At 40.2% G+C, this 16,791-nt stretch overlaps 1 protein-coding gene across 3 annotated transcripts in view; it reads right to left on the reverse strand.

The window, feature by feature from the left end:
* GNPTAB (N-acetylglucosamine-1-phosphate transferase subunits alpha and beta) overlaps positions 1 to 16,791 on the reverse strand; it is a 58,070-nt gene that overhangs the window by 14,413 nt on the left and 26,866 nt on the right. For all 3 annotated transcript variants that reach the window (XM_016127047.2, XM_036237360.1, XM_036237359.1), the window contains exons 6-13: positions 13,686 to 13,750; positions 13,288 to 13,422; positions 6,720 to 6,881; positions 6,158 to 6,337; positions 5,746 to 5,916; positions 4,117 to 4,240; positions 2,820 to 3,023; positions 1,046 to 2,151 (exon numbers count right to left, since the gene is read on the reverse strand). In XM_016127047.2, coding sequence (XP_015982533.2) covers positions 1,046 to 2,151; positions 2,820 to 3,023; positions 4,117 to 4,240; positions 5,746 to 5,916; positions 6,158 to 6,337; positions 6,720 to 6,881; positions 13,288 to 13,422; positions 13,686 to 13,750 — 2,147 coding nt within the window. The remainder of the gene's footprint in view (positions 1 to 1,045; positions 2,152 to 2,819; positions 3,024 to 4,116; positions 4,241 to 5,745; positions 5,917 to 6,157; positions 6,338 to 6,719; positions 6,882 to 13,287; positions 13,423 to 13,685; positions 13,751 to 16,791) is intronic.

Here is a 16,791-nt window from a genome sequence, read left to right on the forward strand (position 1 = left end):
AAAACAATAGCATTGACATGGGCAATTTGCCCACATCTCACAAAATCAAAAGCCAACTGCAGAGCAGTGTATGTGTAATTTTACAGTTGCAAAACAGAAATTGTAGTTTATATATTTGTATCCCTATAGAAGAATACTGAAAAGATATCCACCAAACGATAATAGTGGTTAAGTGAAATTAGGAAAAAAAGGAGGGAGATCTTTTCCTTTTTTACTGTTTCTTTTGCAGCACTGCTTGTAATTTTTAATACCAGCCTATAATTATTTTTGTGATTTAAAAAAGAAAAAAAGGAAAGAAAAGGAAAAAAAGTGAGGAAATAAACCTAGGCAAGAACTCTGCATTCCTTCACTCGACAATTAGTAAATGCTTACTGTGCCAGGTACAAAACACTTCCCAAAGACAACGAAAGAAAGGACTAACACATGGTTCCCTCTTCATCCTCTTTTCTCCCAGCCTGACATCTATCTGCTCATGGCTGTGCTGCGTTCACAATCCAACCCAGATCACAGGTTTTTTCTAAGTCTGTCAACTTCTACCCATGCTTCAAAGGCCAACTCACAGGGTACTTCCTCAATGATGTCTTCCCCAATACCTCCAGGCAAAGTTAAGGAATTTTCCCTTTGGACTTCTTGTCCACACCTCAACAGAGACACTTGTCACATTGCTATAATTATTCACCCACAAATCTGTCTTCCCAACTTGCTCTGAGTCTCCACTAGCAGCAACTGTGTTCTAATCATCTTGCATTCCCAGCACTTAGCAGAGTGATGGCACTTGGGAGATGTACAAATGATCCCAGAGCATCAAGGAGGCCATGGTATAGGAGGGCAAGTGCTCCAACTTTTGAGTCTTGGCTCCTGCTGACTTGCTGTTGGGATGCTGGGGGAGCTAATGAACTTCTCTGCACCTTGTTTTTACATCAGTAAAGCTGAAAATATATCAGCTCTCACTAGATAAAAGGGAGCTATTTATTAGATTAATATCACTTACACGGTTATTCAGTTTTCCTGAGCATGGGAAGGAATAAGGCTAGATATAACTTACATCAAGAAGATCTTGGAAATACTTTTTTTTCTCCCACGGCAAAAAGCCCAGGTAACTGTCTGTGTAATGCTGCAGTTTTCTTCCAGGTAATACTTCATTAAGACCTATGTGATTTTCAAGATTGTCCTCCATTCTGTTTTTCTCTTGTTCTTTCCCTATGGTTTTCTTTTCTTTTGGCACATGGTTTTCCAGTGGCACAATCAGAGATGAGAGCTTTTCTTTTGACACACTTCTGCTTCCTACTTTGTGGGTCTGAGTTTCCGATCTAAAGCTTGCTTTGGTTTCCATGTCTGAGGGTAGATTCTGATGCTGGTTGTGCTCATTCAATTTCATTGTCACTGCTGGAAAAGTTGACCTCTGTAATCTGTCAGATGCTCCTAAGCTCTTTGGCAACATGCTTTTGTCAACCTGTTTTTCCAGTGGGGCCTCTAAACTCTCATTTCTTTCACCTGTTTTTACAGCTTGGTTTATTTTTACTTCAGCATCCTGTAAGTTCATCAGAAATGATTTTAGCAAGGCTGACTTGGACAGGTTGTATCCTTTCACAGTGATGTCTCCACGTTCTAGCTGCAAATCCAAGTTATTGAGACTTAACTGGGTCTCTTTTGGAAGGAGTGAAATATTTACCAGGGGAATTTTCACCTTTTCTTGGAATCTTTCTGTTGAGTTAATATCACGTCTCTTGAACTTCGGGAAGCGTTTTTCTTCGGGAATATCCTCAAATAGGATTTCCGCATCTGGAAGACGTGTTATGGGGCTAACCAAAGTTTGGTAAGACTTCTGGGTTGTAGAATTCAGTTTTGTTTCCTCTCTTGTGTCAACCTCTACTGTTATCTGGATTTTGAATTCTTCATCGTTTGCATTTTGGAGTGTGAGATTAAAATGTATTGTGGTCGCATTCATTCCACCATGCATTATTAGGTGGATGGTTTTCCACTTATTGGCAATAGAAGCATGTCGAATTATTGGGTTGTCACTATAAGCTCCTTCGACTCCCTTTTTGGCTATTTCTGCAAAGCTGAAATAAGGCAGGCGTTCACCTTTTGGAATAACATAGTGAGTCTGGTTTGGGAGGAGAGTTACTTTATATAATTCATGAAAATGATCTAGAAGAAAAAACACAAACATGACTTTTAAACAACTAAGCATTTTCCCCTCTTTTTTCTTTAATTCTTAGCGTTCGAGTTCACTTTCTAAAAGTGACTTTAAATGAACTTGAAATAATCAGAAATTCTAATATAAGAGCTACCAGTATAGGGCTTGTTTTACTATCTGAAGCCATCACAATTATCAACGTAGAATGCCTGCTGAATCTGACCCACTACCAAGGTACCACATGATTCTTAACAGCAAATTCCAATGGTCAACTTCCATTTTTTTGTCCATTTGAAAAAAATAATAACTCTAAGCCAAAACAACCTTTGTTAATAAGCTATCAACAAGATCCAGTAGTCATACCATCCTTACTTAATTATTGGTCTTTTATTATTTCCAAATTAAATCATCATCATATATTTTCAGCTAAGGTAAATCAGCTTAATAAAAATATATATATATATATATCAGACCAGAGCAATAACGGAAAAGCTACAGCTTTAGTGTCTACTGTTTTCTAAAGATCAGTGTCCGTTTAACTTACAGCTATTTAGATGCAAGGCCAGGAAAGGGACACACAAAGAATAATTACTTTAAACAACAATGAGCCCAAACCCTCTCTACTTATCAAAGATTTTTATCTCCTTCCTCTTAATATTTTTTTATGGCATAAATATACCTTGCCCACAGTCGCCAGCATCAAACCCACAGGACAAGACATTGCAGGCTTGGTCGCAAAATTTATCAGCGAGCCAGGAATTTGCACATCCTTGATTACAGTAAGAGACACTGTTTATTCCTCCTCCAAACTGCCAGGGCTGTCCAAGTCCAATACTCCCGGTTCCCCCGCCACCTGCAACATAGCGACTCCCTCCGCTGTTACCTGTACAAGGGGGAGGAGAACAGAATCTTACTGCACCTGTAATCTTAAAAAAAAGATAGTTCCTTATTTCTTAAGAGTGTTTTCAAGATTGATGCATGAGTTACAATCAGAAAGGGTTCACCTCATTCTTTACTAAAATATTTCATGTAGCTTAAGAAGAAAACAAACTGAAAAGAGGCATCACTTGACAGTGGGCTGGACACTCACTATCTGTGCAACCTACAAGTACAAACCTCATCGCTGCTCAAGGGGGCATGTGTAGGTGTGGATGGAGGAAGAAAGAAATAGGAAAAGACTGTTCCAAAGACCGTGACCATTGGAACTGCCAAAAACACGTCCTAACATGGGTGCTAACCTCGTTATCAAATGTGAATGTTTTGTTAAGGATTCAGTTTTCTGGACTGCGCAGATCCAACTGACATGTTTGTGTTCCGAAATATAGCCGCTTCTATTTCTCTAAAGTGTTATCTGCTAGATCTGACTGAAACGAAACTTGTTTCCTCCAAAACAAAACAATTTTTCCAAATATGTTTCCTCATATGGAATATGGGAATGATAATGTCTCTGCATATATTCTCGCTTCCTTAGGTGACTAAGAAATTAAGGTAGATCATGGATAATGCTTCGTAAATTTAAATGCTTTATAAACTGAAAGGCGACAAATAAAAGTAAAAACTGTATTGTTATCAACAAGTCCAAATATAAGCATGTAAGAAAGGGAGAAGAAATGCTGAAGAGATGAGACACTTATTTTTTTGCATCTCTTTAGTCACTCAAAAGCCATCAGCCATAAGCTCCTATAAGAACCAGTGAGAGTTGTTCTTGCTCTCGAGCTTATATAGAGTATTCTGGAGTTCCAAATTTTCAATAAGAAAAGACATTCTCAAGTAGAGGGCTAACATGGAAAAACACCCTCAACAACGGATAATATGAATAAATGGGGCCACGTGGCACACAGGTCATCACCTCCAAAGAGTCTACAGGCTACTGACTAATACATAAAGAATGCTTAATTCACTGTACATGTTCAATAATAATTAGGAATGAAAAAATTCCATGAACAGAAGCAAATTACATTTGAATACATCCTTACCAGAGCAATCACCACCATCCCAATCACAGGCTGAATTATTACAAGCCTTATCACAATAGCCATCTTTAATCCAGGAACCTGGGCAGCCCTCAGCACAATTTGGCACAGGCCATGTCAAATAAACCTATCATAAAACAGAACATAAAATGGTTTTTGGTTTCTGACACTTTTTATCCTCAAATTAGGATTCATTAAATAAAAATGAGCCTCTAGAAAAGGTTAATATTTTCCAGGGGCTGACTGCATTCACGTAGCATATTTTGCTTTAAGTTTGCCTGAACCGGTAGTCATTTTCTAAGTTCTATTCCTTAGACAATTCTTACTGAGCACAGTTATTCTGTTCCACTACCTGAGAAAAGCAGATAAGGACTCAACTGATGAATTAGTTTCTCACAACACTGTCTTATGTTTTGAAATAAAATGGCTATGTGTCAGACTTCAACATGAGTACAAATACTCATGGTGTAAAGCATATCACACAAGTCTCTGCTTTTCTTGACAAATGTCATTCACTGCTGAGTGTATTTATGCATAATTTGTCTCAAGACTGAGAAAAGCAGCAGATAAACATCTTTCTAAGCATAAGGTTATGTGATAAACTAATCAGCTAAGTAATTTGAGTTGTCACCTCATCTACTTTCAAAATGAGTGATATGGCACATGGTTACTTTTTAAGTTAAAATCATTTTTAAAAATGCTACCCTTTTAATATCTCCATGCCTGTTATACATTCCATCTGTCTGGAATCGCACTAACTCCTACTTATTTTTCAATGTTCATTTCAATCCAGGTGGGAATTTTTCCCTATTCCTATCTGATTTTAACCTCTTATGCTCCTTATGCTTGCAACTCCTTGGCACCCAGGGTGTATCTGCCAGCATGAAATCAGTGTACAGTCATTGATTTTGTTTGTCTCCCCTCTCAAGCCACAGCACAACTTTGCAGCCCTACAATCTAACGCAGGGGAAGCCATGGAGCAGGGGAACAAGACAATGACCACTCCACAGTAGCATAAACATCAACAGAGAAAGTGGCTTTGTGCATTTAGAACTTATAGTTGCAGAGTTCAATTGCTTACAAGCTTATGATGATAAGTCTCCAGCTTATCAATGAATCCTTCTGACAATGTTACATAGGGATTCCTATTTTCCCCACTATGCAGACAGGAAACACAGATGTCAGATCATTGTCCAGGACTGCTTTAAATAGTTGGCTCTTGGGTCTGCACTCATAACACTTCTCCATCCTGCCTCTCAAAGCCAGAGTGAGACCTACTGCCTTCAATGAAATTTCATCCATGTATTTAAGCAAAAAAAATGGGCTAATTTTCTATCTTGGTTACTTTGCTGACAATGTAACCATAATTTTGTGTTTCATAGTGATTTGCCTTTTCTGCTGTTGTAGAAAATTTAGAGGGTTAAGGAGATAGAGTGGGTTCTGGGTGCCTGAGAATGTAGGGAAGTGAAAAACTACTAGGAAGTAGTTTTCTTTCTCCCATGTTATTAACTCTCCTGAGCTTAATGCTCAAAATGCTTATTTGATCAAATCTGAACATAGTAGTTTATATACTGATTCCTAATGTCCTGTTTATAACTTCGAGCTAGACATCCCTTCCTCTTAGGTATTTACCTTCTGACCTTTGGAGTGACTGTAAAAATCATCTGGCCAGACATCTTTCCCAAACATGACATCGTCATTCAGGTAGATAAACTTCTGGGATAGCCCTTCAATGCGATGAATGTGACTTTCAATAGCTGGTGAACTAAAGGTAGGCAAGTGGCTCAAATTTCGAAAAACATCCTTTTAATGGAAAAAGAAAAGAAAGGGGGTGATGAGAGTTTGTTTCTTTTTTGTTTTAGGAAAGGAGAGAGGGAAAAAAGAAAGGAGGGAGGGAGGGAAGGAAGGAGGGAGGGCGGACATACTGGATAAAAAGAAGGTAGAAATGGAGGTGATAGGGTGAGGGAAATGAAATTAGGAAAAAGTAAAAGAACAGTAAAAGACAAAAGAAACCACAGCCTTGTGATAATGGAAAGTCACAAACCTGGTGTGTCACTATTGTCACTCGAGGATTATCAAGGTTTAGCCAGGATGGAATCTGCCCGTTGGTGACAATGAAAATATTCCGAACCCAGGGCGCATGCCTCTCAATCGATCGCAGTGAGTATCTCAGTTCTTCATTATCTTCGAAACGGCTAGCAGAAACATCTTCATCCTGCTTAGACTGAGAAAAACATTCGGTACATGACAATGTAAAATTCTCCAGGTCACACCTCCTCCTGTCTCTACCCCTGCCCTGTTCTCAGGGTGCTCTGACAGACTTCTGAAGACCCAGTCTTACTTTTAAACATTATGAAGACTGCAAAAAATTCGGCACAGTTAAAACAACAACATCACAAATACACAGCATTTCTTTAACACACTTTTTAGAAAAGGTTCTTGCATCTGTTTCTAAGTCATTTCAAGTAATATTAACCAATGGCAGTGACTGCAAAATTAGAAAAGTTTCAATCAACTCAAGTCTTCTTTCTTCTAATATAGTGACATACATTTTCAACAATCTAAACCCTTGATTCAGGTTTTAAAAGCATCTCTGCATCCCTTACCTGGCTGATGGCACTCAGATCCCATAATAAATACGCAGGGCTTATGGTCAGTTCTTTTCCATCAATGGTCATGTTCTTCTTAGTCTGCTTATTCAGTTCTTGGAAATCTTTCGGATTATTCAATTTCAAAAGTGCTACACTGGCCTCTGAGTACAACTGCAACTGTAAAATGATAAGAGGGTTGCCTGGAAAAACTGAGCCCTAAAGAAGAGATACCTTTAAATTCTCAGTTTGATCTTTAAACTTAAAATACATATTATACACAGTATACACCTAAATATGTATATTTAAATATTAAAAGTTTCACATATATATGAAATCGCAAGCCAATTATCACCAAAAAGAGAAAACCTAAACAGGCCAGACACTTTTCCCAAATAAATGGAACAGACCAGATATTAAAAACAAGAAAGAGTGGTAGGAGCTGTGGCAAATGGGACATCTCAGGCCCCACCTGAAAGCCGCAGCCACTACTCAGTGCCACCCAGTGCTGTCAGATCTCCTGAGAGGTCAGAATCCTTGAGTCTTACATGAAATCCCCCACCCAATTTTCAAAGTGGGCTCAAATATTTTTAATTGTCATACATTCGAACAAGACACATCTGTTCCCCAGTTTTGTGACCTTTGTTCTCGAATATTGCCAATCTGGTTATACTGGGGGAAAGCCCTGCAGTGTAACTTCACTGGAATTGGAATTGGTGGAGAGCAGGTCTGCTGGCAGGGGGTCCAAACAGCTTCTGTGCCGCACACCTTGGAGTGTCTGTGGCAGGGCTGCCGGAAGTGCTTCTGAAGGAAAAGCACCTTTAGGGGCAAAGCTTTTGAAGCAACTGTAAATCTAAGAGGGACCATCATGAGCATCAACACATTTTACGAGCAGCCTTCCCCACCTCTATGAGTCCAAACCACCCTTGATCTGTTTATGTTCTAACCTTTTATCATACAATTTTCTATGAAAAAGGCCTTTCAGAACTGAAAAAGCAGGGAGAGGACTGAAAACCACTAATCTAGGACAGCGTAATCCTTCTGTTGAACTGGCCCTTCTAACAGAGCCCAGGGCCTTCTTTCTCAATGTATAAAACAGAAGCAAACACAAATCATATGGGCTCATTCTGAGCTCTTGTAGTTGCAATATGACTATACTTAGCTCATTGTTTCAAAGGTTCCTGAGTTTATGCAGGCCAAAAAACTAGAGGTTAGTTAGAATTTATATCTTTCTCCCTTTTTATTATCGGCCACTAACTCTTACCACAAGTTGTGTGTGGGGGGGGGGGGGGGTGTGCACATGCTCGTGTGTGTGCTCTCTTCCTGACTGATTATGTTCTTTCACGTTGGCAGTGCCTGGCAATATCCAAAGCACTCTGTGGTCATCATCCTGCCTAGGTGTGGGGGGCAGACGCGAGGCAGACATGCAGGGCTAACATTCTTCTACCTGGGTGCCTACAGAGTCTCTCACTACCCGCCCCCGGCCTCCTCTGCCGGGTCTCTGCCTCCCACAGTGGCTCCCACAGTAGCTGTGAGGGATCCCTGGAGTGCTAAAAATCACTATCCTAGAATATAGCTTGAATAATCTAATTTAATTTAAAATTTATCAGGACAACACCCTTATTTTAATCTCTCCTTCCAAACTCCTTTTATTCTGGAAAACTATTTCTAAATTTCACACATGTTTTCCTAAGGTAACTGTACAATGATTGGAAGAGAGATGAAAAGTAAATGGCATAAGGGAACATTTATATGTACGAAAGTGATTTTCTGCCACGGTTATCAACAGTTTTGAGTGGTGAAAAAGGTGGGGAGGAAGTATCCTATGCTAGCCACTAGATGGCACTCCAATCCTGGAAACCTTACATTGCCAGAAGAGTGCCAGGAGGTGGTTAAGGAAAAGTGGTTGTACTAAGTGCCAAAGGCTGAGGTTCTTTCTTAGCTTGGCAGCTGTGGGCAGCTGCTTCCCCATATAGCTTCTTATATGAAATTATAAATTTATCTAAATTCTCTAAATGATACATTTTTCAAAGAAAGAACTTCTCAACACCTACCCCCTGCAGACCCACAAGGGATATGTAGCATGACTGAGAAATAAAGCTTTGCTATTTTTAAGCCATTTACACTTCGGGAGGTTTGTCATTGTAGCATTACCTGGAATAACATGATTGATAGCACCTATATACGTTAGTATAAGGGAAAAAACACGCCAGCTAACAAAACTGAAAAACAAATTAGCTCCTTCTAGTGATTCAACAACTCAAACATACTAGTTCTTATTATGTATCGGTGGGTTTCTAGAAGTTAAATCAGTTCCAGAGTTGCCTGTTTAATCTACTGAAGTATTTTATTTTAGGAATAAAACCAAAAGAAAGGGTGCTATGCTTTAAAAGAAAACGTGCATAAGATAGTTTTAGGGAAGTCACTAAAGAAGGGGCATTAATGCACTATTACTACAAGTCGCTGTGACCTTGCACATACCCTGAACAAAGGTTTGAGGGGGCCAAGAGTCCAGACAGGACAATATGCTGCACCCCCCCTGCCCACACGGTCCTTCTTGCTGAAATAACCTGGGTCAGCCTTCAAGGATCCCATGCAGCCCCCTCTCTCTTTGAAAATTTCCCCTGTGTCTCTGGTCCACAGACCTTTCCTATCTTCATGTAACAAATGAAAGTCTGTACCACTCCACATCCAATCTTATACTATCTTGTTTCACTACTTGAATACTTAATATGCAAAAAAAATACTGCTTCCAAGATTATAAATAGCTTGAGGACAAACCCATGTCCTCCACTTGTTTTGCACACCGACTCAACAACCACTATCACTGAATTAAACCAAATGTGAGAATACACTTGAGAGCTTTGGGAAGACTTTCCACCTGCTCTAACATATGTTAAAGAAGTGGGGGGGGGGGAGGGGCTCAAAAAACAGACAAAAAAACCCCACCAGGAATGAAAATGTCTAAAAACACAGAATGATTTAGAGTGAGCTGAAAATGAAGACTAATGGGCAATCTGATTTCTCAAAAGATGAATTCTGTGTCTACAGATGAGCTAGCGGTAATTAAGTAGATCATAAAAGGACTCACCTCAAGGTATCTCAAACTGAAGGTCTTTAATAGAAAGGACTGATTTATAAGACTGTAGTCCACAGAAAAGTTTTTATGAATTTAAATCTATTATCTTGCAAATGAAACCATGTCAAGTTCCACCTTTCTGGGGAGGGTTGGGGATGGGCCTGGAAATTCCAGTGTTGCTTTAAACAGAATAATAAAGGTGAAGTCAAGCTGCATAAACACATCCATGGTACCAAACCTGAAGATGACTTCTGTGGATAATGACACAGCAAAACATTTCCCTTTACATTCCAAGACATTGCATGTGGCAGGTGTGTTTAGTCGCAGCCTTTCTTCTTGCTCGTTCCTTCAACAAGCCTTTCTTGAGTGGCCTCCTAAGTGCGAGGCCCCAAAATAATCACTATGCAGTACCTGTCCTGAGACTCACAGCCCATTGAGGGGTCTATGGGACAGAACCGAGCTTTAGTGGCTAGGAGGTCACAGTTCTTAGCAAAGGCCTCCTGGGGGACCCTGGGAGAGCAAAATGGTTCAACCATTCACGTCCTGAAGTCTACTACCTAACGGCCCTTTTCCTCCCACATGCCACAAAGCACCTCTAACGTAACACACTCCAAACTGCTTCCCCAAAGAGCTTGCTTCTCCCAGTGAAGCTCTTGAGTTTGGTTAATACCATCACTTCTATCTTCTCTAGAAATATCCACTTCCCTTTTCATTTTTCCTTCCCTCTCCCCCAATAGTTAATGAGTCACTGGGTCATGCTGAGAGTCTCTCTCAGATGTTTTTGGAACCATTTTCATCACTGGCACCACAGACAAGGCACTTGCTGAACCCGAACGTTTTGCTGGGCTGTGGCAGCAGTGGCTGAACTGGTTTTCCTGGCTCCAGCCTCACCCTATCTAATCTGGTTACCTGCTACACCTTCCCCTACCATGTTCCTTACAAAGGGGTCTTGCTCCTCCTAAAGATGCTCCCTGCCTCCAGGCTCTTTACCTGGAGATCTTTCTCAGTCTGGCCTCAAGCTACCTTCCTAATCTCAGCACCTGCAAAATCCCTTTCTGGGCTCTGACCTCCAGGAACAGTCATCCTGGTTCTCTGCAAACACCATTAACTTACAAGCCACTGGTCCTTTGCTCAGACCGTTTCCTCTTCTCGGAATGGTCTTTCCCACTCCCTTCTCTGCTGAGAATGGCTGCTCTGTTCACAGCCTATCTAAAATGCTTCCTAATCTGCAAATGCTTCCTTCCTTGCTTCCAGTACTCCTACAGCCAAGGTGTTATCGCAGCATGCTACATGAACACTTATTTGGAACTGATCACGCCCCAAAATTATTTAAGTGCATTTATTCACTTTTATCCTCAGCACACTCCCTGGAACACAGCAGGCATTTAATAAATGCCACTAAATGGATTGGGAACCCAATGATAGAAAACTTCATTCTTGGGGTCCTCATAATAAAACCAAAAAGTAGAACCTAAGGAAAGCAGGTCACTTGAAGAATTGGACTCGAATGCTGACAGAGTCTTTCTATTCTTCCTCTTTCTCATTTTCTCCCTAGCCTCCAAAAAGTCCTAATCCCTGAAGTTGCTCACAGGTACTGACATCATGAAAATGAGCAGACATGAATGTTATGGATAATTAGCTTGAACCTGTGAAGAGGTGCAGGCCTCCACAAAGAAAAGTCTGGGAATCCCAATTAGTCTACAACTGGGTGAATGAACGGTGGGTGAAAGTGTGTATGTATCAACATGCATAGAACCTGCTGGTACTCCTTGTCCAACCTGGGTTACCAACCCACCCTACCTCTACCTGCACACGCCACTCCATGTCACCCCAAAATAGTTCACTGACGGGTTGACCACTACCTGGATTAACATCCTTTGGCAGATGCACTGGTGAGGTGGCAGGCAGAGAGACGTGGGCTAGTCAAAGCTGAGCGGAGAATGGAGAAGTGTCATGAACCTCCTCCCTTTAAAAATGTAATATAGTTGAAATTATATGAATAGAATCAAGAATGTCATTCTTTCTGCATAAGGAATTTGAGCTGACAGTCAGAAGTATACAAGTCTGTAAATCTAGAACTAATTGCTAGGAAGCCAAGAAGCCAAAAAACATTGGCTGAAATCAGATATTTGGAACATTCGGTAATGAATGAAACCTTCATTCATTAATAGCTAGTTGAGCCATTAACATATTTAGGATTTATACTTAGTAACAAATTTCACTCTTGGCCAGTCATGCCACTTGTTAAAAGTTGACTTTGGAGGCTGCCATGTGACATGCCTTTCCCTTAACATCTATTGTTTTCAGAGCCATTTGCCTGGTTGGCGTAGGGCACAGTTTTATCTGCCCAAATCAGGATGAAAAATAACTCAGGGGAAGGAGGAATATAATGTCTATTTAAAAAAATAACTGCAGATTAAGAAATAATTCAGCCCTATTCTAGCTGGTTACTATGATATTCCATATTTCCAGGTACCGTAAAAGAAGTTGTGGAGGAAAATATGGGGAAAAAAACCACACACACACATTAAAAAACATGGTGAAAGCAGGAACTAAACAAGAACTGCCTAATCACAGCTCTCCCCCACCGCTATCTCCACCTCCATCTCCATCTCCATCCTTCCACCTACAGATTATTCAATGACATCAACAGGAGCAGGAAGTAAGAATCAGTCAAACTAAATATAGCAGCAGAATTCAAAGAACGTTTCTTTGTAAAATCAAGCAAATGAGAGCCTAACAAATATCTGAACCAAGAACTTTATGTCCTCCCTTTTAAAAGACAGCCACATTTTACAATCTGGGATGTTTCTGACAGACAGCAGTCAAAAGGGAAGTACACCCACGTGGACTGCACCCTAAATCAACCAAGCAAGTGGCTCTGAAAGCAAAAGACGTTATGGAAAAGGCATGTCACACAGCAGCCTCCAAAGTCAACCCTAACAAATGGCATGACTGGCCAAGCGTGGAGAGTTAATAAGTATAAATCCTAAATACGTTAATGGCTCAACTAGCTATTAATGAATGAAGATTTCACATTACCGAATGTTCCAAACATCTGAAGCGTGCTCCCTTTGGGTGAAAGCTCTCGATGGACACGCAGGTTGGAATCCGTGTGTACCTACTGCATGTACGGTTTCCCCCATCTCCTCCTTCCAGGCTTCCGCTTCCATCAGGGCTTTTGTCTTTTTTGTCCACTGCTATATTCTCAGCAGGTAGAACAGCACCTGATACACAGCAGAAGCTCACTTGTTGAACAAATGATCTGCTTCTATTTGGGAAATCAACGAAGCAAATGAGACTCTTAGAATTTTGCCCAAATTAAGAGTAAGGAACAAGGATTTTCTAAGAATAAAGAGACTTCTTCATGACAACATATTGTGGCAGAATAGAGACCCTCTTTACTTACGATTGTCAGCTACACTATGAACGAAATGGACCACAGGAGAAGAGTCGTGAATTAAATGAGATGTGCCATACTGGTGGCTCTATTTTCTGGGTTCTTACCAGTTTTACTTTAGAAGAAAGGTTTTCTGGCAATTTGGTTTTTAGTTGATTTGTTTCCTTGAATGTTGGTGGAAACCCACTCAGGAAAGCCAAATCTTGCATTAGCACTAGCCCAGGGACTTCTTTATCTGTTGTCTAAAATGAGAGCGAAAAAACACAATTCACTTTCCACATCATAAAGCTGGTGAAAACTTACAGCTGAGAAAACTAGTAAAGATCTATTGTATCATATAAGTTTCAGAACAGAATGTTAAGATTACTTAAATCGACATTAATATTAGCAAGCTAACCTTAGAGAAAAAGTAAACACTAAAAAGCCTCTTGAAGTAAAACAGCTTTATTACTCTTACTTTTATTCTAGTCTACTCCAAAAATACACTTAATTTAAAATAACATACCAAATAGCCCCTCCAAACTGTCTGTTTGCTGTTTCCTTTAAACACTCCACCATGAGCATCTTCGACTACAATAAAGAATAGAATAAACAAGCATATTTTTAATAAATACTTAAATTAACTATGATGTCTGGCAGATCACTATACAAAGCATTTTGAGAACTGTTAAAATAGTATAATGAATGGTCTCCAAAAAAAGGGGGGGGCAATATAAATCAATGTATAGTCAATGTTAAATTTTGCAATACCAAGGAGATTCACATGGGCAGCAGAGATGTGGAAATGATAAATCGACAGAAATCACAGATGTAGGAGCTGACAGAAAGGGGCTGGCTCTTAAAAGCCAGGCCAGTGGCTTTTAGATTCACAGCAGGGAGCCACTGTAGAGCCGAGGGTTCTATATGAGTCACAATGAATTCAGGTAATGCTGGATAGAGCTGATTAAGTTGGGGGATGAGGAGTGATGACACAGCCCGACTGGTACAGAGCTCTAAAGTGATGGGGACAAACTGGATCAGCAAACTTGCTGCGGACATTTGGGGATCATGGGAAACAGGAGGGAGGTTCAGAGAGCTGTAATTCTGACCTTCAAAACGGGCATGGAAAGCAGCTTCTGCAAATTACAGCCTGGCGAGATGGATATCAGTCCTGGGTAAGAGTCTCAAATGTACCATAAAAATATAGTTGGTGAGCACTGGAGAAAAGAATGCCTTCACAATACACTGTTTATGTTTAAAGTTCTAAGGGTATGAGTTCATTATGAATAAATTTATCAGATACATACCTATCTGTCTCTATCTATCTGTCTCTCTCCCCCCAAGATATGGTGGGTTCTACAATGATGGGTTGGAGAATTCTAATAGATGTAGCATATACTATACTATATACTATATACTATAATCTCAGCAAGGTAGCTAATAACATCTCATGTCATCTTTATGGATATAATGGAGATATACAGGCTAGATCTCACATTTGGTAGGTTATAACCAATTCTAACTGAAGAGTGTGAAATTATAAAGCCAGGATCAACCTAGAGAAAGGTTTTAGAGGTCTGTCATAGGTTCTATCTTGTTCAACAAACCATTGAGATAATGGAAGATACAGAAGGCCAACTTGTGAAATGTGTGGGTTACATGAAGCTGACAGAGAAGCTACTATCCTGGGCAACAGACTAAGGGTTCCCCAAAGTTCTTATTTAGAGCAATAAGTCAAATCTAACAAAATAAAATCTCCTACAAACTAAGATTAAGATTTTTAACTTGGCACACACACACACAAAAATCACATAAGCATAGATTAAAAGAGGTATGTGAACATTAGCACATATAAGTTTTTTTTTAAAGACTTAAGAGTCTTAGTCAACACTGAGTTTGGCATGATGGTCAATGTGCTGTGGCCATACTTATCACTGTTTTGTGCTTTTAAATAGCAGCAGAGTACTCAGAACAAGAAAGGTGATCCTCCCCAACACCAACATGTCAGGAAACCCTGTCGGGTTGACCTCCAGAATGTCCAGAACCCAACCACTTCTCACCACCACTCTGTTCCAAGCCACCTTCCCTCTTGCCCAAATTATTACACCTTTTGCCCCTTCTCAGTCTATTCCCACCACACAGCCAGAAGATCCTTTTGGAACAAAAGTCAGATCACATTACCACCCTACTCCAAACCCTCCAACGACTCCCCATCACACTCCGAGTTAAAGCCAAAGTCCTTGTCGTGGCCACCAGGGTCTACATCATTTGGTCCCGTTACTTCTCCAGGCTCATCTCTCATCCCCTCTCCCGGTCCTTCTATTCCAGCCACACTGGCCTCCCTGCTCTTCTTCAAACATGGCAGACGCACTCCTGCCTCTGAACCTCTGCACTGGCTATTCCACTTACGTGATTCACTCCCTCCCCATATATCCATGTTGCTGGCTCTCTCCCCTTCTTCAAGTTTTTACCCAAAAATCACCTTCTCGTTGAGCCTACACCTATCATCCAATGTCCCCTGCTCAAGTTTTCTCTATAGCACTAATCTTCTACAAACTGTATGATTTACTTGTATATTTATTGTCTGTCTGCTTCTGCCAAGATATAAACTCAATGAGGGCAGAGATTTTTTTTTCCCCCATCTTCAGCACCTGGTGCATAGTATGTACTTTAAATACTTGCTGAGTGAATAGTCAATTTGAAGACTGAACCACACTGAAATAGAATGTTCATTTCTAGCTGACATACTTTAAAAATAATGGAAACTAAAGTCCTTTCTGAAAAGTGCAAACTAGGATGCAGGCAGACAAGCCCCCAGGACACAGCTTAAAGAACAAGAATGAAAAAGAAATCTCACGTGGGAAAGGGATTACATTAGTTCTGTAGGATCCCAAGGGGTACAAATTTCACCAGTGTGAGAAAGCTGTAAGAACACTTTGTAATTGTAAAGGTCGATGCAGTCCAGAGGTAAAATGAATTGTCATGGGAGGAAATTCATTTCCTGTACATCAAAAGGGATAAGCTTGACTGGAAAACCTGCTTTGCTGAGGAGACCCAGGTCAGGGCCCACAGGCCTGGCTTGTGTGACTGTTGAAGTACTGTTCAATTGGTGGAGTCTAAGATAAGTGTAGTGGCAGGCTAATCAGAAGAGGGGCAGAAGGGAAAAAAAAGTCAACAGATCTTGATGATGAACTAGAGAGGGGTTGAATGAGATCAATGAAATGTCAAGTATGGCTACAAATTTTTTAATCGAAATCAGGGGTTGGCAGTCCATGGTCAAATTCTAGCCGCTACCTGTTTCTGTATGATCCCAGGCTAAAAAGTTTTTACATTTTAAAAAGGTTAAATGTTAAAGTCTTATATAAGTATTTACTATCTGGTCCTTTAAGAAAGGTGTTGGCAATTCCTGATCTAGATAACTGAAGATAATAAAGAGTGAGTCTGTGGCCCACTAGAAATATAAGCTCCATGAAGGCAGAAGTGTGTTTTTTTATTGTTGTTGTTCTCTGCTGTTTCTCTGTTACCTAGAACAACCACCAATTCAGAGCATGGCTCAATAATTTTTACTGCATGAATATAAGCAGAACTGTCAAATGGAAACCCAAGAGGGAATTCAAAAACAATGTTTAGAA

This window comes from Rousettus aegyptiacus, unplaced genomic scaffold, assembly GCF_014176215.1.
Source record: "Rousettus aegyptiacus isolate mRouAeg1 unplaced genomic scaffold, mRouAeg1.p scaffold_m13_p_2, whole genome shotgun sequence".
NCBI classification, from domain to species: Eukaryota; Metazoa; Chordata; class Mammalia; order Chiroptera; family Pteropodidae; genus Rousettus; species Rousettus aegyptiacus.